The sequence below is a fragment of the Miniopterus natalensis genome, chromosome 2 (genome assembly GCF_054644295.1).
Source record: "Miniopterus natalensis isolate mMinNat1 chromosome 2, mMinNat1.hap1, whole genome shotgun sequence".
In the NCBI taxonomy this organism is placed as follows: Eukaryota; Metazoa; Chordata; class Mammalia; order Chiroptera; family Miniopteridae; genus Miniopterus; species Miniopterus natalensis.
Genome location: NC_142082.1, coordinates 22,800,456 through 22,822,061, shown reverse-complemented (window position 1 = coordinate 22,822,061; position 21,606 = coordinate 22,800,456). Strand labels below are relative to the sequence as shown.

General features: G+C 46.2%; 1 protein-coding gene across 1 annotated transcript in view; it reads left to right on the top strand.

Moving 5' to 3' along the window:
- Positions 1–19,388, top strand: part of SFRP1 (secreted frizzled related protein 1) — a 40,949-nt gene extending 21,561 nt beyond the window's left edge. The window contains exon 3 of the mRNA XM_016195635.2: positions 15,849–19,388. Coding sequence (XP_016051121.2) covers positions 15,849–16,171 — 323 coding nt within the window. The 3' untranslated portion in view covers positions 16,172–19,388. The remainder of the gene's footprint in view (positions 1–15,848) is intronic.
- Positions 19,389–21,606: the final 2,218 nt, after the last annotated feature.

The window sequence follows — 21,606 nt, the reverse complement described above, 5'->3', positions numbered from 1 at the left end:
AATTCCAGCTCCACAATTTACCAACCGTGAGAATTAGGCCAAGATTAGTTCTCTACACTCAGTTTTCTCACCGGCAAATAGGGATACTTATGCATACTTCTTGGAGCTGGTATGTAGACCCATGAGATGCTAACCCCCTGGCAGCCAATTACAGGTGCCATCTTCAGCTTCATTTGGCATCCCCAGGAAGGCTTCCTGTTGAGCAGAGGCTGTCAGCATGCCCAGCATGGCCATTTTCCCCCTAAAGCATTTATAGCATAAACACACACTTGGCTTTCTTTAAAAAGGACAAATAAAGGGTGAGTGCATTTTTACAGTCACAACAAATCTGAACCAGGGTAGTGACAATGATGCTTCTTTCGGAGGAGCTTGTAGTTTTAGAGGTTATTAAAATATAGGCCAATCTAACTCCTAAGCATCTCGGGGCTCACAGGGAGCACATATTACCAGAAGACTGAGGTCCAAAACCATGGGGTGGGAGAGGAACGTGGAAAATCGAGGCCTGCATCTTGTGCCTACCTGGCCCCCAAAGGGGCCAATGGCCATTGCAGGTCCTGGTGCAGGCATGTTGCATCTGGGAGTGATCTGGTGCTTCCACTGGCACTCTGTACTGTTCCTCTACACTGATACCATGTGTAGAATGAGTGTTCAGCCTCCTTTTGGCCCATGATGGCAGGTATTTTGTGTACAAGAGCTGTGAGGTGTCAGACACTGAGCTGCCAAGCACCGTTCCTAGACGTACGTGTTGCACAGTAGGTTGGATGTTTCCCACTTTCTAAGGGGCCTGGTGATTCTCCCATGTCGTCCCTCCGATGGATAAGCCTGTGTGTCTAAAGAAATCTGCCTCTCAGGACTACAAGTGTTGAGGGGGACAGTAGTCAAGAGAGTTGACACTGTCTAGTCCAGCAAAGGGAAGACTTGTTCTGTGTGGCTCTGGTAGAACCTGGCTTGGTGAAGAAATAAAACCTTGATCAACAAGGTAGTAGGGTCCCCACCACAGGAGCTGTTCAAAGGCTAGATGATCTCTTGCCTGTGATACCTGAATGGCTTGTATTTGGGAAGAATTCAGAAGGCATGACCCTATCTATGGTCCTTTCCAACCCTGCAGATTCCATGATTCAGTGATTTATGGAGCACTTGCTATTTGCTTTCCACCCGGAAGGTGACTGTGTTGGTGGATGAACCTTCTTTCCCATGGGAATATCAGGTTATTTTCCTGAGGAAGGTGGGGTAATAAATCAGGGCCCCCAGGTCACTAGATCACCCAGCAACATGGAATGCCACCTCTGAAATGTGTTTCTATTCAGTTCCAACCTCTCCTGTAGACCCACTCAGCCAGGAGAGGGCCGGTTCCTAGGTGCGCAAAAGCAGAATCTCGAATTCATTCCTAATTGTGTGTCTTCGTGACGAAGACCAGATGGCTTGGAGCATCCTGGTGGTTATGACTCTTGGGGAATGGTCCTCCAGTTGCCAGAGAGGAGATCCCACAGATATGGAATGAAGTGCAGGCCCCAGGCCGGGCCTCCCTCTTCTCCTCTCCCCCTGTCCTGCCCTTTCCTTCATACAAGCAAGACCATCTGGTCTACCCCCCACTCCCTGGTATCAGTTTTCTTGGTGACTTTTTAAAAAAATCCCTTTTTGCCTTCACAGTTGTATAACTGTGTGTGATGGGGGAGGGCAGCGAGAATGCCGAGCATGGGGCTGCCCCTTCACTGGCAAAGGAGAAGAATCAATAGATTGTGTTGCTGATTTTTCTGCCTGACTGACAGCTCTTTGCCTGCAGCCGTCTTTTCTTACAGGCTTAATGTGTCTCCTGGCAGGTTTCCTTGTTTGAATGATTACTCCAGTGGAGAACAGTCAAGCCTAGCAAAGAGCTGGGCACTTGCCTTTTCTTCTGCGCATCGTTCTGTCCAGGTCCCCCTGTCCTGCTGCTCTCTGGGAGTCGATTGGTGAGCTGAATCTGGTCTGGGCCAGCGAAAAACTCTGACTCCTGCCTCGCCCTCTGGGTTCCTGAGAAAGAGAACCCCAGGCTGGAGTTGAGAAGCTGTCTGTGTGCTTCCCATGGAGTCCTCAGCATGGGAGTCCCTGGGGGGCCCACACCCCGGGAAACTCCGGCACAGGACACAACAGAGAGCTCCTTCTGAAGTGGCCGGGGGGGGGGGGGGGGGGATCACTGGCATCCCCCAGGTCCGATTGCCTGGTGGTGTGAGGTCCAGGAGCCCATTTCTGGGGCTGCTCTCTAATGAGTAAGCTGACAGGAGCACATCCTTCTGTGTTAGTCTCACTCCAAAATGCTCGTCAGAGGAAGATAGGTTGGGGACCCACCTGCACAGGCCCCAGGATTGCTCAGTAAGAGTTTCCTGAATTGGAGGGGATTGAGAGTGGGGCTAAAGCCTGTTGTTTTATCTGATGGGTGGTCCTGGGCCAGTGCAAAGGGCCGGGCAGCACTTCCCAGGTTCTCCCTGAAGGGGGTGGGACCCTCCAGCTTTTCCCTTTCACCACAGCCACATTTCTTGCAGGAGGCGACTTATATGATAGTGAGCTGGGGCTGTACTCCAGCCTGGATGCAGCTCAGTTTTCTCGTTGTTGGCATTTTGTTCTGGCATTGGAATAGGGAGAGGGTGGCTGTGTGAGCACATGGGGCTGGAGCCTGGGAGGCTGGGGGATCAACTCGGAGTAAGTGTGTATGTGGGAAGGACAGACACAAGAGGGACTCGTGCTTGGGGAACGAGGGGGAACAGGATGGCCACAGGGACTTGGATTCCAGGCTTTAGCTCCTGATCAGTGCTGACAGCTGAGACTGTGGTCCTCATTTCCTCTGTTTTCTGATCTCTGAAACGAGACTTTGGCTAGATGGCCTCTTAAAGCCCATTCCACTCTAAGACTCTGTGCTTCTGTGTCCTAAGTTATCGATCTTCAAACATACATGCCATGAAACAGAACTTTTCTTCAAAGAAAATTTTACCCTGAATTCCATTATAGAAAAGCAGTCAACACGGGCCGCTGGGTTGGAAGAGGAGGGGACCTGGAGTGGGTTGGCCTGGGCACATCAGATACTCTTTTAAGTAACTGGGTATGTGACCTCAGGGAAGAAGGGCTGGGTTAGCCGATGACACACACCCTATACTTTCATCCTGAATGGAACATTGGGGCCTTTACCAAATGTCCCCTGACCTGGCTGCCTGTGGGTCCAGAGGATACCATTTCTATCCAAACCGAGGACCTGCTAGCCAGGTAGCCTGCCTTTGTTGGCTTCGCTGCCCACTCAAGACTTGGTGGTAGTCACTGCAGAAGACTGTGCTTGGGCTGGGGCTCCCAGTGCTCAGAGACGCACAGGAGTGCCCTGGGGCAGGAGCCCTACACAGGGGTACCTGGTCCTGATGTGGCACAGCCTGCAGTGAGACAGCTCTTGAGCATCTTTCCAAAGCACATTTTCTCCCCAGTGTGGCTGGTGCACACAGTAGCCACTGTGCTGTACCCAGAGCCACGATTCCTTCCTTCCTTTGGGTCCTGCTTCTGAGTCTGGACTAATGAGCCAGACTTTCATTCCTCCTGGGTGTCTCCAGTGGCTTCACGCCCTCTCAGTGATGTGACTCTCGAAAGTTCCTGTAGGCGTATGTGTGGATCCCACTCACTGCAAATCGTAGTGTTCTATTTTTTCCAGAGAGTTCCTCCGCTCTCATGCTAACAGGTGATCATGATGGTGTTGGAGGCAGGTGGGTGCTGTCACCAGTTGTGCTGTGGCCCCACTAGGACACCTGTGTCCAGAGCAGTCAGTCTGAGCAAAGGAACAAATGCTAATCAACTCTATATTATTTGAACTAATCAATAGATAAAAGAAAATTGAAGGAATGAATTTCTTTTTCTTTCTAGAAAAATAGTGTTGATCTGGGAGGTTTTTACAAGCTCAGCTGCTGATTTTGGTTTGACCTTCTGATACCTACATTGGATCGTTTTAAGTAAAGCTTGAGAACAGCTGAAAAAGCCACCTGGTGCCTGTTGGTTGTCTTCCCAAGGACAGTTTCACTCGGTTTCCTGTCCACCAGCAGGTCTGCCTGACATGGGGGACTTGACATATTTCCAGGAGAAAGGCCTACAGATCATTCCATTCACATTTCACAGGGAGAACCCACAGACTTTTAAGAGGGGACAAGAGGAGATATAGGCGATTGCCACCCACTAGTCTCTCTAATTCTAACTTGTGTCCAGGTAGCATACTTTTTGTGAGAGCAAAGAAAAGAAGCAAAGATGTGGCTGTGTCCTGAAGCTCAAGAACTAAAGATATTGAAACCTAAATGGCAGAAAGAGAGGAAAAAACAGGCCAGGGAGTACATGTTGTCAAAGGTCACATAATGAAAAACAAGGATTGAAATTTGGCAGTGCTCTTACCTGTGAAGTAGTCGGAAGCCTTACTCTTGGGCATAGGATGAAGAACAATGAGATTATAGAGAGTCACAGGTCTGTTTCCAGCGGGGCTTGGCTGGGTGGGAGAGAGGACAGCCACATGTGCTCTGCCCACCCTTCCTGGGACTTTGTAGTGAAACCGGGCATTGCCCCATCTCCTGGACAGGGGGGTGTCTATTGTGGCCCAGGCTCACACTGGACCTTGGTGCCTGCCAAGTGCCAGAGTTGGGCAGGCTGCTAAGGCAACTCAGTCTTCCTAGTCTCCCTGCTGTTTACATAAAACCCTGAAAGGCTGAAGACATGAAACAAAATGCAAGTGCAGCAAGTTGGATAGATATGTAGGGTCAGAAATGTGGATCAGTAGGAAGAACCTTAATACCAAGGGTGGGGTGGCTGAGCTCTATGATGAGACCTCTGTTTCTGCTTCAGAGAGAATCCTGTGATGGGTGGAATGAAGGATTTGGGACATAGGCTTCTCTTTTGTGTTCTTACTTGGTACTTTTGAGAAGTCCGTGATGGCTCAGAAAGGGGCGTCCCTCTCTGAATCCCTTTATACCTAGAATGAAGCCCTTTTCCTTGGGCATGGCTGAACCAGGCCAGGAAGGCTTCAGGGAGAAGATGACCTGTAGCTTTGTCAGAAGGATGGGTAGGAAAATGCAAATTTAGTCTGGAGCGCACCCTCTGCCTTCAGAGGGATCAAGTAAGAAATAAAAAAGGGAGACAAGCCCTGGCCGGTGTGGCTCAGTTGGTTGGAGTGTCGTTCCATTCACCGAAAGGTGGCAGGTTCCATTCCCGATCAGGGCACATACCCAGGTTGCAAGTTCGATCTCCAGTCTGGGCGTGTGCAGGAGGCAACTGATAGACGTTCCTCTCTCTCCCTTCCTCTCTCTCAAAAAAGTAAATAAATAAAAAGAGAGAGATAAGAGCTGAGATGTGCCTGCTGCGCGTGTTTAAGGCCCTTCTTCAGGGATCCCAGCTCAGGGCCTGGGGCCAGCCAATGGGTCAGGGCACACCCCAGGCCTCTTCTCCCATCTGTCAAATGGGAACACTCCTGATACTCCACCATGGTTGGACTGTGTCTCTTGCTTTTCTGGGGCTGTCTTTGAGTTTAGACAGCTTCATGACCAGGATTAGACTCGTACCATTGTGTTCCCTCTAGTCCTGGGCTATGCTCTATGTAAGCGAGTTTCCCTGGAGATGTGAGTAGGCCAGGCTAGCAGTTACCACCCGAGATGGGGGATGCTTTCCCTTGTATGATTAGGGTTTCTGTGTTGAATTTCAAGACATGGAAAAGATTTAGAAAGATTGCGAGTGCTGGGATGGAAACAGAGAATAGCTGGTCCAAATGGCTACACAGAGACCCAGGGAAGTAAAATGATTTACCCAGGTTTACACAAAAATGCTGAATTCTGCTGACTCTGGACTTAGAGTCCTTTCCTCTGAAATGTGCACTCTTTTTTTTTTCTCTCAAAGCTTTTGTTTTCCTGATTTTGTAAGAATCCACCACTGAGGGATAGGGGCCCACGGATCTCTGCAACTCTGAAAACAGTGCTCGACAGCTCGCCCAAGGGTCCGCTGGGCCTTGGACACGCCCATGCTGGTCTTGCTGAAATCAGCCTGAGCACCCATGAGTTTGGAGGGCTGTCCCGGCCACCAGCATGTTTAAACACCATCCAAGAAAGAATCATCAGAATGCACCACTGAATACTCAAGGCAACAAATCAAAAAGCCCACCTTCTCCCCACCCCTCAAACTCTCTGAACCAGTGGTTCTCAAGTGTGGTCCCTGGATCAGCTGCTTCAGTAACCCTTGGGAACTTGTCAGAAATGCTAACTCTTGGGCCCCACCCCATTGCTACCAAAAGAAACTCTGGGGGTGGCTCTGCAATGTGCTTTTGTAACAAGTCCTCCAGGTGATTCTGATGATACTGAACTTTGAGGACTCCTCTCTCAGAGTCAGGGACGGCTCATGGCTTTTCCGATTTGTTGGTTGTGAAGCCCATTCTCCACTTTTTTTCATTCCAAGAGACCATTCCACACTCCAGCTTGCCATTTGTGGGAACAGTAGGGGGTGGAATGGAGAGGAATGGAAAACAGTGACCCTGCGGCAGGAAAAACTGTTTGCCTTGGCAGGTTCGCCTGGACTTGGAGCCAAGATTCAATCAATCCTAGTGATTGACTTTATTTAAGCCATTCTCTTCTGCCTCCTGCTTGGGGAGGTGGGGAGGAGAGATACAGTGCTTACTGGAAGGGGAGGGGTCCAGAGCTCTTCTTTGTCCCATTCTGCTGCTAGAGCTGCCAGTGCACACGTCTTCCCAAATAAAACCACACCAGGCAGCTCTTTGCTCTTAAAGTGGGGTTTTCATTTTGCACCATTAGCTTAAACCAATGGGGACTTAACACAATCCATGAAATCAAGCAATTAGGCAGTGAGATCCTGGCTGGCTGACATCAGTGCTGCGCGCGCGCGTGTGTGTGTGTGTGTGTGTGTGTATTGGGGAGGGGCCTGTAAAGTTGCAAACTCCATTTTTCTGCGTTACCTCTCCCATCTCCCCAAGATGTCTGGGTTCCAGAAAACAGCAACATCAATTAATAATTTTCCCTAAGTAAGTCACTAAGGAGCATTTTTTACATCTGCCGTTTTTGTAAATGAGAGAAAAAGAAAGCTGCTTTCAGTCTTTTGGGGGGGGGTTATGTTTCTTTCTTTTTTCTTTTTTTCTTTTTTTTTGGTAGCATAGGTCCTGCAGCCAGTAAATGCATGTAAGTATGCAGCGTGTGGTTTGTGGTCAAGGGAGAGAGTCTGAGTTATTGTGACCAAGTGCGAGCTGCTTTCTTTGCTAAACGAATTAATGATGCCAAACACTGCCCCTGCTGGGAACAGAGAGGTCTGTTAAGCCTCCATTGCAGGGCCTTTGTCAGTAGGACTCATTTGGCCCTACTGCCTCAAAGCCAGTTCGCCACGGTGCCCAGACCCTCTGCTGAGAGTTGGAAGGAGGCTGCAGTTTCTCACAACCCAGCCCTTACCCAGCGATGTTACCCAATTTCATATGCACAGTTGGGTTTGGGGATGGTGCTTTCTGCCTCAGGGATGCCCACCCAAGAGATTTGTGAAAATGGGTCCAGAAGTAGAAAATCGGGTCCTCTCTGTTTTTATTACTTTGCGAGGTCTTGTTATCTGAACAGGCTTTTTCACCTGGAGGCTCTATGTGGGATGAGGGATGTGAGCTGAGGCCACAGAGCTGATGTCGAGGTGCCCATCTGTGGGTTCCTCCTAATCCAAGGGGCCAGTAATAGGCTACTTTGTATGGAGTTGGCCAATCTAACCCCCCAGCTTCTCAAATCATCTATTTGGGAACTTTAGCCCTCTCTGCAAAAGAAAGCGATTGAGGAAAAAAGCAAGTCACTAGGAATCTGGGTATGTGCTCTGTTATCTGCTGTGGGATGAATTTTCATAAACACCGATTAGTGAAAATGGGTCCACGTGCTTGTCTAGTTGTCCCTAGAATCTTGCAGACACCATTCATCCCCTCTTGCTTTTCTGCTTGGAGGAACTATGGAATAAAGCAGTGGACTCTGCTGGAGAGGCTGGGGAGCAGGTTCTCAGCAGAGCTATGGGAACCTCCAGCTGAATGACCTTGGACAAGTTATTTTTGAGCATCAGTTGAACTAGGTTTAACATCCCTTTCAGTTCAAAGGAAATAATTAAAATTCTAACTAATTGATTTTTTTATCTAAAGAATGATGGGGATTGAGTAGATCTGTAGGTCACCCTCTCCCCCCAAAATCAATGGAAAAAGCAGAATTCTTACTCAAATATAACCCTTAAGAAGTCCTAACTACTGCCAACCTGCTGTAGTTGAGGGGCAGTGGAGGACCTGGAAATATAACCTTTGTGTTTCTTTTAAGATCTCACATTTTGTAGATTCATGTATATTTTAAGTTATTTAGACACTACACACCTTTTAAAAAATTTAAGTTTTTTGCTTCAAAATAAGTACAGTTTAAAAAGTCAAATAGTAATAAAAGGCTTTTAACAAAAAACTGCAGTCCCTTGCCCTGTGCCTTCCCACCACTAACTCCCGCAACCCAGAGGTAATCATTTTAGCTATTTTTTGGTGATATTTAACGTGGTTATAATTTGATTTCTTAATTTTAATTTTTAGACATTGTTTATTTCTGTTATTGAAGATAAAGATTTACCTGTTTTACACCATCACCCCACTTCTCCCCAATAAAGTTATATGACAGTGTTGGTTAAATTCATACTCAGTGTTTAATTTTTTCTAATTGTATAAATGTTATCTGCAGCTGAGCCATGTAGTGTACTGCATTTATATTTCCTTTCTTGTACACCTTTTTGTTTTTCCTTGAGTTGTTAATTGCCTCATTTTTGTCCCCAGTTCTTATGTTTGTATTATGAATTCAGCCCCAGAACTTATCTGCAGGTAATCTGTCTGAGTCTTCTTTCCTCCTGTTTCAGTCTGGACTGGTTGAGCTTTCAACCTGCCACACAGTTGTTCTGGAAGAACCATTTTAAGACTTCCATTGCTTTTATTTTAAGTGAGATCTTTGTTTTTCTGAATTCTGTGTCATCTTGTTCTGCATTTTTTAGAGTACATTCCTGAGAAAAGTCATGTGGGAGATAATTTTCCTTTAATCATTGAATATCTGAAGATGTCTTTATTCTGCTCTCACATGCTGACTGATAGGCTCGATATCAAATGCAGGCATTTTAAAGGCATTGATCCATTATTTTCCAGCTTCTAGTGTTGCTATGGATAAATCCAATGCTATTCTGATGCCGTTCTCTAGAGGATTTTAAAAGTTCTCTTTATCCCTGGTGGTTCCAGATGTTATGATTCATTGAGCCAGGGCTGTTTAATTTGAGAAGTCATGTTCCTCATTTCTGGGAAATTTTCTTGCATTATTTCTTTGATATTTTCTCCCATTCATTTTCTTGGTTCTCTCTATAATGCCTTCTATTCAGGTGTTGAAACTTCTGGATTTACTGTCTATCTTATCTTTCTTCTGTTTCCCATCTCTGTGTCATTTTGTTCAGCTTCCTAGGAAATATTTTCAACCTTACCTTAAAGCACTTGCATTGCATTCTTTACTTCTGTTCTTATGTTTTAAAATTCCAAATACTCTTTCTGTTCTCTAAACATTTTTTTAAAACAGCTTTCTGTTCTGGTTTTATGACTGCAATATTTTATCTGATTTTATCTTTGTACAAGTTTTTTTAATGTTCCCTACATTGTCTCTGTTATCTCTGAATTATGATTTTTCGTTTTGTATGTTTTGGTCTCTGTTGCTCACATTTAGGGGCTTCCTAAAATGCCTGCTGATCCTTGGCTGGCCATTTCGTGAAGCACTGAATTGGAAGCTCTTTGTGTAAATGCATGGCCTATGATTTGTAAGGTCTCATTTTATTTTATTTTTTGTGGGGCCTCATTTTAGAGTTTCGGAGCTGTAGGTCTTTTCTTTTGGGCTACTAGCTTCTTTACATAGGAACCCTTCAGTTCCCTGGCTGGGGGATATAAATGTAGTGTCCTAAGGCCTGAGGGTCTGATTGTTCATGCAAACTTCCACTAGGGCAGCACTTCACCACCCTGTCCTGTCTGGTGTAGCCATGCCCACAGCCTGTCTGGTTCACACCTTCTGTAGAGAATCAAGCTCTTGGCTGCTGCTGGAATTGGTGAAGGACAGTCACCTGGATTTATGGCCCAGGCTAGTAGATCTGAGTGTCCTCATACAGACTTTTTACCAGCTCCCGTGTTTAACACAACTCCTATAATGGGGTGCAGAAGCACCCAGTGGCCCCAATTCCTGGGTGTTTCTGAGGCCTGCAGTGTGGATCGACTTGTTTCTCACTGGCAGTGAGGTTTCGGCTTTTCCTCCCCCTGTCAAGCCAGGTTCCACCACCCACTTGCTTTCTCTTACACTAAATGTTGATATGTTCTTGTTTTCTTTTACCATTTTTCTACATGTGTGTATAACTGTTTTGTTTTTTTACTACAGTTTTAAACTGACTTCGGAAAGGAGTGGAAATGATTGCGTGTGCTCAGTCTGATATGTTTGGCTAGAAGTGGCCAGTGGTAAATCTACACAAACATTCCAGAAGCTTGGTGGTTGTCAGTGTGGCATACCTTTCCTTTCCACTTCCCTCTGGTTGTTAGCTCTCTGGAATTCACCCTCACCCCTGTGGATCCTGGCCTCCCACGGGTTGTCAGGGACCCCCGGATTGCTAAACTGGGGGATCTAGTCTCACACTTATTCTTAAACTCTGCAGCATTTGGGATCAAGGAGCATTTTCTCCATTCAGAACACCTTCCCCCTGTGCTTCCTGAGATACCGGGCTGCCTGGCTTTCTCTCTGTGCCTGTGATGACTTTAGCAGTAGCTCTTCCTCCTCTCCCCCGTGTGTAGGTGCTCCCCGGGGTCCCTCATTCTCTTGTCTTTGTGCTTTACTCTTCACTGTAACTACTATCTGTAATCAGATGAGTCACACATCTGGTTACTAACTCAGCCCCATCCCCACCTTTCCCCTCAAGTCTCTTGTATTCCTGCAGCAATTCCACATTGTCCCTTGTCTAAATGACTGGCCTTTGGCTAACAGTTGTCCTACATTCACTCACCCTATCTAGGTAGTTGGAAGAGTGGTGGCACCATTAGTATAAGCAGATCAGGAGGAAGAGATGGTTTTGAAGAGAGTGTGGGTTTGCCTTGAATGTAATGCGTTTCCTGTTCCCATTTCAGCCTCAGAAATATGGCCAAGCCTCACGGGAAGTACACCAAGGGACTGTAATTTGTGAGCAAAAAAATATGGCTTAGGTGACTGAAGTGGAATGAAGCTTTAAGGGTCTACCTGAATATAAGGGATTATTTATTTTAAGATTGCTGAGAAAGACCTAAACAGCCCCTAATTGCAACCCTAAATGTGGGGTTTTCACAGTTTCTAGGTCTCTGAATTGTTGCTCACAGGGACTGGTGAGGTGAATGGTGGGAGTATACTCTAGTCTTGAAGGATGCTAAGTTGTTGCTAAAAACAAGTAACAACAGAAATGCCCTGGGAACTGTTTTGTTTGTTGTTTTGTTTTGGTTCAGAGTCTAGCTGCTACAGGTAGCTGAGGTCAAGAGCCTGAGGCCGATGTGGCTTCTCCCCATGTGAGTGGCTCACCAGGAGGGGACAAAAGTATGAGCACAGTGTGGGGATGCTGGAGATGAGCCTTGCTGGCTGCCTGGTATTGCCCAGCATGGTGCCTCCGAATAGTAGTACTGCCAGGCTTGCAGACTTCACTCTACACTTTATAGATGGAAAACAGACACTCAGCCCAAAACCAGATTTTGCGGTCACACAGTTAGAACCCAGGACCCAGGGCTCCTTCCACCGCACCAGCTGCTGCCTCCTGAGGCATCTCCTCCCTGTGCACCACCACCAGGTGCATTGCAAACTGAGAACACAGTCCAGGGGCGTAAGCCCTGGGGGCCAGGCACTGTCAGCAGGGTGGGGGCTGGGAGGGGAGGAAGAGGTGATCAGTCCCAGGCTGCTCCTGGGCCAGCACCCACCCCTGTCCCAGCAGCCACTGGATGAGGCATGGTGGGGGGCTGCCCACGTAACCACAGGCACAGGGAAATCAACCTCGGACGGCTAATCGCCTATCCAAACATTGTTGGTAATCTGCATCCCTAAAATAAACCCTTGAAAGATGGAAAGATGTTAGTAATTTCTGGCCATATGTGCCTCCTCCTTCCCTACTTTCCCCACCTCAGAAAAGAAAGCGAGCCAAATGGCAAGGAATAAAGAGCCTAATGCAGAACACATGTCCGTCATTTGATTTCCCCTCCCCGCACTGTCCCCCCACTTATGTAAACTAAATTCCTTTACACGGTCATGGCAAAGGACCATTAATTTTTGATTTGAGTTGTGATTAAAAGCAATACAGTCAGAAGAGTGAGATAATTTCCACTGAAGCAATATCATTTGAAACCCAGTGGTGGTGTGGTAGGAAAGAGCGGGGGCTCTGGGGTTAGGTGTGGGTTCTACTTCTGATTCTGTTTCTTACAAACAGTGGCCATGTGTTTTCATTGCTTAACCTGAGTCCTTCTTGATTGTAATAAATAATCATGAAGATTCTTCACGTGGATGCTGTGAGCATTAAATTAGAAGCCAAGCCGACAGCCCGTCTCCTGTGCTCATAGACAGAGGCCGGCACGTGGTGAGACCCTAAGAAAGGATGGCTCACTCCTCTGCAGAAAAGAGGGTGCCCACAGTGTCAGCTGGGCATGCATTCACCCCTCCCAGTGATGGAATTGATCACTTCTATGGCAGCTCTTCATTTCCAGCCTTGGACTTTGGGAAGTAGCTTGAGACTCATTTAAACCGCGGGGCCACATCTTAGAGCATCTTGTGAAAGGAGAATTGTTCCAACTGCATTGCCTCCCTGCAGTATTCTTTGCTGCCTTTCTGTGTGGTTTTTCCTTGGCTCTGTTTGGCAGAGAGGAGGCAGGGATGGACACTTGACTTTGCCTGGGCCTGAGCACTGTGTCCCCTCTGGCTGGTTCCTCACTCAACCCTGCTGAGAACCTTTCTTATTTAGCGAGCCACACAGACTAGAACAGTTGAAGTCTTTTCTCAAGTGAACCCCAGGCACAAGGTTTGTAAGCCAACAAGGGAAGCTTAACCAGGTGTGGGCCTGTTTGGACACGTCTGGGGTAAGGTCCGCTTTCTGTTCTACACCCCCCGCTGCTGGTCCCATGACATCTGTCCATGGTGGGGGTGGGAGTAAAGCATAATCAGAGGCGCTGGGCAATGGCTGGTTCGGGCTGGGGGAGAATTAAAGAAAGGAACTCACTCCCACGTGTGCGGGGAAGCCTGGACCAGCCTGTGAGGTCAATGGTAATCCTCAGCGAGAGCGTTCTGCTGCTCGGTGCCCAGTTCCTGAACCTTCTGCCACTCTTAGGAGTGAGGCATTTCATAAGCGACACCAGGCCTAGGGTATTATATGGGGTTAAGTAAGCTGCAAGGTCTGGAGTCCTTGTGTAAGAAAAAGAAAGCAGTGGGAACATGTTTAATTTACTGACTTTGACTCATTCATTAAAGATTTGTTCCTAGGACATTTTCTCCCCTTCTCCTTGTTTTTGGGTTAGGCCAAGGGTGTGTTTTCTAATCAACTAAATATTAAGTTATAAAGCCTTCACAAATGCAGCGTTTCCTTTGCCAGAACAACCTCTTTTACCATTTCACAAGTCAAGTCATTTTGAAATGTGGATGAAACTGGGAAGAGTTCGAGCTCCTCCCCCCGATTTTCATGGCCCATTTAATCAGTGCTCTACGTTTTGGGTTCATTATAAAGAATTTTGCAACCATAGGGTCAGCATGGGCAGCACAGTGATTAAAATGCACATTCAGACATGAGTTTCCCTTTAGCATTAGGGACTTAACCCCTTAGGCCTCAGTTTTCTCACCTGTGAGTTGGGGAAAATAATGGCACCTCCCTCATGGAGTTGTTGGGTTTCATTGAGGAAATGCGTGGAAAATGCTCAGCACACTCCTGGGCATGCCATATGCTTTCATAATTGTTAGCTGTGGTTATTTAGTTCAGATTTAAGCCTTTCCTCATGGAGTGTGGGTGGAAGTTTTGTGTTATTAAGAAGAGGGGGCTGAGCCCTGGCTGGTGTGGCTCAGTTGGTTGGGTGTGGTCTTATGCACCAAAATGATGTTTTTCTCTCTCTTCTCCTCTCCCTTCCTCTCTCTCTAAAAGGCAATTAAAAAAACCTTTTAAAAAGGTGGGGGCTGAGTAATTTTGAATTCAGAAGAACTCAGAGGATGTACAAATTATCTGGTGACTAGCATCTAGAAAATGATTTCCAACTCCTTTGGAAATATCGGGACTGGCTGGTCTTAGGACTATTACAGCGATGCCGTGTATTAATGCACTAACAACTTAGAGAGTTGTCTCCACACTGATTTATCTTCATCAAGGGACCCTGTGCAGCCATCACTAAAGCACCTGGTTCACACGTTAGCATTAAAATAATGTTAACTGCCTGGCTGGTGTGGCTCAGTGGTTGATCACCGACCTATGAACCAGGAGGTCATAATTCGATTCTCTCTCAGGGCTGGGTATGGGGGCTAAATCTCCAATAGGAAGCATCTGGTCAATGACTCTCATTGATGTTTCTGTTTCTCTCTCCCTCTCCTTTCCTCTCTTTGAAATCAATAAAAACATGTTAAAAAAAAAAAAGTTAACTCAGCCCTGGTTGGGTGGCTTAGTTGGTTGGAGCATCATACAGTGCACCAAAGAGGTTGTAGGTCTGATTCCTGGTCAGGGCATATACCTACGTTGTGGGTTCGATCCCTGGTTAACATGCATATGGGAGGCAACCAATCAATGTTTCTCTCTCATGTCAATGTTTCTTTCTCTCTTCTCTCCCTTCCCCTCTCTCTAAAAATCAATAAACATGTTCTCAGTTGAGGATAAAAAATAAATTAATTTAAAAAATGAAATAATGTTAACTCAGGGTGTGTAGAGACAAAGAAAAGAGAAGCCCGAGTGGGTGGACACGCTGGCTTTCCCTTTGTGCAGGGGGATGTGCTGAGAACAGAAGAAGCCCATGTACCAGATTAGACTTGAGAGTTCATCACCCGCGTTTACCTCTTAGGACTTCACCAGGACTTGCTCTCATCTAACAATGGGAAGTCAAAAGAGAGTTTGCTTCCGTTGGGGTCTACTCAGTGGAGAGAACATTGGTGGCAGCCGCTAGAGGCTGATTAGCGCTTGACAAAACATTAGGGGTATCTGGTGTCAAACCTCCTTAAAAGGCACGCTGGTGGGGCCCTGATTTCTCCAATGCTGCAGGTGGGCACTGATGTTTCATGCACGTGAGCATGACAATTTGAAGCATCCTGTAACTTTCCCTCGCTGGCTGTGCACACGTAGATTCTATCCATCTTGTTTAGAGGACACAGCTTTTGAGGAATTTCATGCCCCTTGGATGTTAAAAAAATGAAACCAATATCTTAAAAACACACACCTCAGGGTACATTTTTCTTGGAATGCAAAGGTCTAAAGCATTAGATTATATGGATTATATTGGATTATATAATCCCCTTCCTCTCTTAAAGCATTGTGTGCTATTCTGAGTCACCAAGTTTTCAAAAAGAGAAATATGAGCTGGTTTTGAAAATATACTTGAGACTCATGGCCCTTGTGGCCACTGTTGAGGTACCTACTGGTAGGTACCACAAAACCAAGAAGCAGAAGCTGTCATAAAGGATAACTGGGCCCTTGCTACTTAATTTCTAAAATGGCCTCCTTTGGCCTGCTGTTTGCCTTTCATGTCACCCTCCCCTTCAGCCACAGGTTTGGGTGGTGGGTTTACGTGAAAAGCTGTGTTCTAAAATGCTTCCTCTCTCCCCTCCCCCCCCCGCCCTCCCCATCTCTAGCACTGAGGATGAAAATAAAAGAAGTGAAGAAAGAAAATGGTGACAAGAAGATCGTCCCCAGGAAGAAGAAGCCCCTGAAGCTGGGGCCCATCAAGAAGAAGGAGCTGAAGAAGCTGGTCCTGTACCTGAAGAACGGGGCCGACTGCCCCTGCCACCAGCTGGACAACCTCGGCCACCACTTCCTCATCATGGGCCGCAAGGTGAAGAGCCAGTACTTGCTGACGGCCATCCACAAGTGGGACAAGAAAAACAAGGAGTTCAAAAACTTCATGAAGAAAATGAAAAATCACGAATGTCCCACTTTCCAGTCGGTCTTTAAATGAATCTCTTGGGGCGGGTTGGGGAGGGAGCCGTGGGTTGGGGTGAGGGGTGGGGCCTGAGCAGACGCCGGAACTCACCGCTTCTGTGGGTAGAGAACCTTGTAGTCCAGTTGGCTTTCCTCTTGCAGCCCCCCTACTCTACCCTCCACACCCCGGTATAGCTAGTATTTAAAGCTGCACACCCAGGTAAGGAAACCCTGTTAGATTAGGAAGCCTTGTATGATCTCCAGTCTGGAGCAGTGTGTCACTGAGGACAGGAGGTGCAAAGCCAGTCACTCAGAGACACGATCAACCCTAGACATAGTCAACCAGAGACACGCTCACTAAAGAGAAAATTTTTCCACGCACACAGAAAAGGGATTAAGCAAAATGTGAGGGACAGCAGCAAAAACTAAGTCCTGCACCTTTCTTTGTGTCTTTACAAATTGCTTATGGGTCGATCAGTTACTCCTTTGGAAGCAGGAAATTCTAACTATTGGGAAGACACATTACTTTTTGTTTCAGAGTAATTGTTGTGTCTGCTTGAGACAGAGACAAGCACCTGCCACACTTACAACTTAAGATCAGTTCCAGAGAGCAGAGGGTGCAGGGAAGAAAAGCACAGCACAGTAAGCAACAGCAAAAGCAACGGGAGGCCACGCCTGCCCTTCCTGCCCATGGGCTTGTCTTTCGCTATGAACCAGCCAGTCTCAGACGCCATGTGAGTGGCAGTTGACATCAGTCATGACCTAACCCCTGCACATGGGGAGGGCAGCACGTGCCTGCCTTTGTGCGAGAAAGAGGAAACACTGTGGCACCAGGCCCGTGGCATGAGAGTGACGATGCTTTTCAGACCCAGGAGGCCATGGTTAGTGGATTTCAAAAAACATAGTTAAAGAAGAAAAAAAAAAAATTACAACAGTCCAGCAAATTGCTAGTCTGGGTGAACCGTAATTGGGTGAAGAGCTTAGTATTCTAATGTCATCTGTTTGTTCATTTCACATTTTTTAAAAGACTAACAACCAAAAAACCCACTTCCTTTTCAAGGGTTTTTAAAAAAGTCTACATTGAGCATTTGAAAGGTGTGCTAAGACCAGGGTCTCTCGTGCATCTGAGGCTACTTTCTAGCAGAGTGGTGCCATCGCTGGGCATTTTGGGTGGGAGGTGGACTTAGCTGGTGCATAGCCGTGGGCCCTCTTTCCTGAGGAGTCCTGGATTGCTCTGGCCCCAGCACGACACTCATCAAAACTCACAGTGCTTCCTATTCCTGTCTTTCCTGTGAAGAAATAGATTCCTAGAAAGAAACTGATTGCCTACAGGTCAAAGAAATTCAGAACTGCCAGCCAGCCTGACCTGCATTCAAAGAAAGTATTTTTATTTCTGTAGAGGGAAAGTTAGACCGCAAGTGTCTCCCCACCCAAGGAGAGAGTTCCGAAGACAACACATCTCTGCAGTTTTTCCTGAGTGCCCTGAGATACTTCTCAAAGCCCTTGTGTTTAATAAGTGATGTACATAAACTGTTTTGCTTAAGCAACTTCATTTCTCTGGTTCAGTGTATAGGAAGCAATTCTAAACAATCAATGTTAATTTCTTCCCAAGCCTGATTCTTAATTCTCTGTAACACCTCGAGGACTTTAGTGATTGTCCCTCTGGGTGAATGGTTATACCCAACGTGGGTGCTGCAGGGAGGCAAGCTAGTGTTACCCACGTGCCCTGGACTGACACAGAGACAGTGGAACATGCTGTTAACTTCTGAAGACTCCAGTCTGAAAACCAGCTGCCAACTTTGTTACCTACCTGAGGGCTATCCTGATGTAATTAACCTCTCATAATTAGTGATCCCATCATTTTAACACCTTTTTTTGGTTCTCTCTGACCTTTAATCATAAAGTGTTGGGGATGTTAAGTGATTTGCCTGTAATTTAGGATGGTTTTTTAAAATGTGTATATATATTAGTTAATTAGAAATATCCTACTTTCCTATTGTCAACTGAAATTCAGAGCAGTTTCACGAATGCATGGATCTGGGTCTTAGTTTTGGTTGATTCACTCAAGTGTTCGTTGAACGTTTGTACCTGATGTATCTGCTTGTCTTGACCGAGAGCATCATGCAACAGGACCCTCATTCCAAAGCAGGGGCCTTGGGAGAGGGGTTTGTGTGGGGTATTAGCAGTTATTTCAGAGAGATTATGGAAAAATAATAGGTGTGGCCGTGCTGTGCAACTCCCTAAATGGGAATTCTCAGGTAGAAGGTGACATTTTCAGAAAAAGTTCAAAGTAAATTGGAAATATGAACTGCAGCTGCAGTTTTTACCCCAACCACAGCATCCCAGGACTTTGAGTTTTACAGTGAGTTTGAGGCACCCACCAGCTCTGTCTATAACATGAAAATTTCAGGGCGCAAAGGGAGACTATGGGCCCAAAGCTGCATTGTTATCACAAACCTTTGTTTTGCTGAACAAAGGCTATAACAAAACCAATGTGCAGACTCATTGGCTTGGTCGTTGGTTTCCAAAAGAGGAGGTGTGTATGTGATTGGTAATTATTGCTAGTGCAAAGGTCATATTTGTAAAGGTTTCAGATAATCATTCTGGGTAGAATCCTGCTAGGTCATTGACAGGACTCAGCTCAACCTTTGACAGATATTAGTGGTTATCTTAGAAGATAGAAAGGGAGGTGAGAGTTCCAAGAATACTTTACTTTTAGAATATCCTGTGTAACACTTGGCTCTTGGTGCCACCGAATTAACACCAAGGCAGACTCCAGTCAGAGCTCCAGTTTTCACTTGCATCTGTAAATTACAGAAACACCTTTCCTCAAGCCTAGAATCTGTGTTTCTCACCAGACTCCAGGTAACTGTTGCCCTGTTGTAACTCCACAGGTGTGATGGGCTTAGGCCATCTGTTCTAGAAGCACACCTTAGGTAACTCCCATGGAATAATGTACTGGCCATTCTGACCTGTCACCAGCAGATACATAGGACACAGGCAAAATTCTTGTTTCCTCTAGTTCTTTCCTGTAGCACTCCTCTTTTAGAATCTAAATCTTCTCAAAAGCTTTGAATACTGTGAAAATGTTTTACATTCCATTTCATTTGTGTGTGTTTTTTAACTGCATTTTACCAGATGTTTTGATGTTATCACTTATGTTAATAGTAATTCCTGTATGTGTTCATTTTATTTTCATGCTTTTCCTGCCATGTATCAATATTCACTTGACTAAAATCACTCAATTAATCAATGATCATGTGAGTTGTGACTTTTTTCCCCCAACGATACACCATTCACCCTCTTCCACTGCACACATACCCCACTCCTGATTTTTTTTCCGTGATGTTTCTGGTCTCAATTAAATAGCTTTCAAGAAGTAGCTGGGCATGAGTGGGCTGGAGAAGCACCCTCACCTGCATCTGACGTTTACCTTCTGCTCCCATGAATAGCTTCTAGGAGTGTTTCTCCTGGCTGTGTGTGTTTCAGATCAGAAAGACGGTTAAATACTTGCTCTGCGAGAATCTATTTTTCAACCCTGCCTGAGTTTCTTCTGCTTTTAAATGCTCTTGCTGCTCTGGCCAATTCAATGTTAAAATTACTGACTAAAATTTGAAAACTCTTTGGTATCTGGAATCTTAGACTCCCATGAGACCTTAGAGGAGACCCTTGTAATTTACAGATGGAGAAATTAAGATGAGAGGTGGCTAGGACTTCCTAAAGAGTTTGGGGCTCCTAGGTCAATGGTGTTGCTGGAACTAGAACTCAGGTCTCCCAAGTCCTAGTCTTGTGGGAATGATGTCTGACTTACCACTGAACTTCCCTTTGGACCCAGAGTGTGGCCTTTGCCAGGCACATGCTGTTTCATATTAGGTTATATACTTATTGCCTAAGGAATTGTTCGGTGTGACTTGTAATTCTGTAAGCAATTACAGTGACAGCTTCAGTTGATGTCATTCCCTGACTAACAAGGCACTTCCAAACCTCAGACAACTGGCAGTTTTATCTAGAAGTGAGGAAATACTCCATCACACAAAACCACGCCTAAGCACAGAGACACTTTTTCAGTCATCGTATGGAGACTTGTAAAAATTCCATTAATGTTGTGCTCCAGTATGGAAAGATTTCTTCATCTAGTGTACCTGACTGGTGAACTAGCCCAGCCAAGGAAACTATTAGCATTTCCTTTCAGTTCCCCTGTGGTTAATAAAGAAAATGAATGGCTTCTGTGGCTCAGTGGTTGAGTGTTGACCAATGAACCAAGAGGTCACTGGTTCGATTCCCAGTCAGGGCACATACCCAGGTTGCGGGCTCAATCCCTAGTCGGGGGAGCACAGGAGGCAGCCAATTGTTTCTCTCTCATCGATGTTTCTATTCCTTTCCCTTCCTCTCTCTCTAAAAAAAAAAAATCAATAAAAACATATTTAAAGACAAAAAGAAGGAAAATGTATTTTAGGCTGGGTATGGATGTCATGGTCACTCCACTGAAGTCCTACCACCATGACCCATGGTTTCCCATTGCTGTTTGAATTTATCTTTGAACATCAGCAGAAGAATGAAATGTGTATAAGGGCATCTTGGCTTCAGCTGCTGGAGTAGCCCCGGAGTTTGGGGTGTCCAAGGGTCAGGACTGCTTGCACCTTGTGTCTAGGATGCTGGCAGTGTCAAAACAGCAGCCTTGTCTTCAAGCTCTATAGCACCCACGCCTCTTCAAGGAATTACACCGGTGCTCTCCGACTTACAGGCAGAAAGAGATGAAGGGCCAGTCACTATGTTTCCAAGTTAGGCTGGTCTTACTTCTAACGCCATTTCCCCACCATGAATCCAGAAGTGCCATCATTTCACTTTTGCTCCTGAGAGAGAAAATCTGTACCCATCATCCAGTAGTAATCAAAGGAAGTAGGGAGAATCTTAAATCTTAGTGTGTATCCCCAAGGGGAACTAGCTAACATGCAATTTCTGGCTTCTACCCTTCAGACATTTGGGTCCAGATTGTTTGCCACGGGGCCCTGGACTCTGAACTTAGAACTGGCGCTCTAGGACCCCGCAGTCCACTGGGTCTTACTTTGCAAAACATTCTAGTAGGACTTAATTGGCTGGGAATGAGACAAAGATTTTTTTTGGGTATTTCCCTTTCCCATACCCACACACTTCATATTGCTGCAGCCCTTTCTGAAGTTTTCTGAGCTATTCTTACTGGGCATTAGTTAATAGAGGCCAGTTAGTACATGAGGGAGGGACTGAGCCTAACTCCTTTAGAGCTAGGTATACCTGGCTCTCCAAGGAGTGCTTCTCAAAATTTAATATGCTCGAGAGTCACCTGGAGACCTGGTTAAAATGCAGATTCCCACCAGGTGGGTCTGAGGCGGGGCTGGCGTTCCGCATTTCTGGGCTCTTGCTGTGGGGAGAGGCTGACCCTGCCAGTCCACAGAGCACACTTTGAGTAGTGAGGCTCTAAAGGACAAGCAGCAG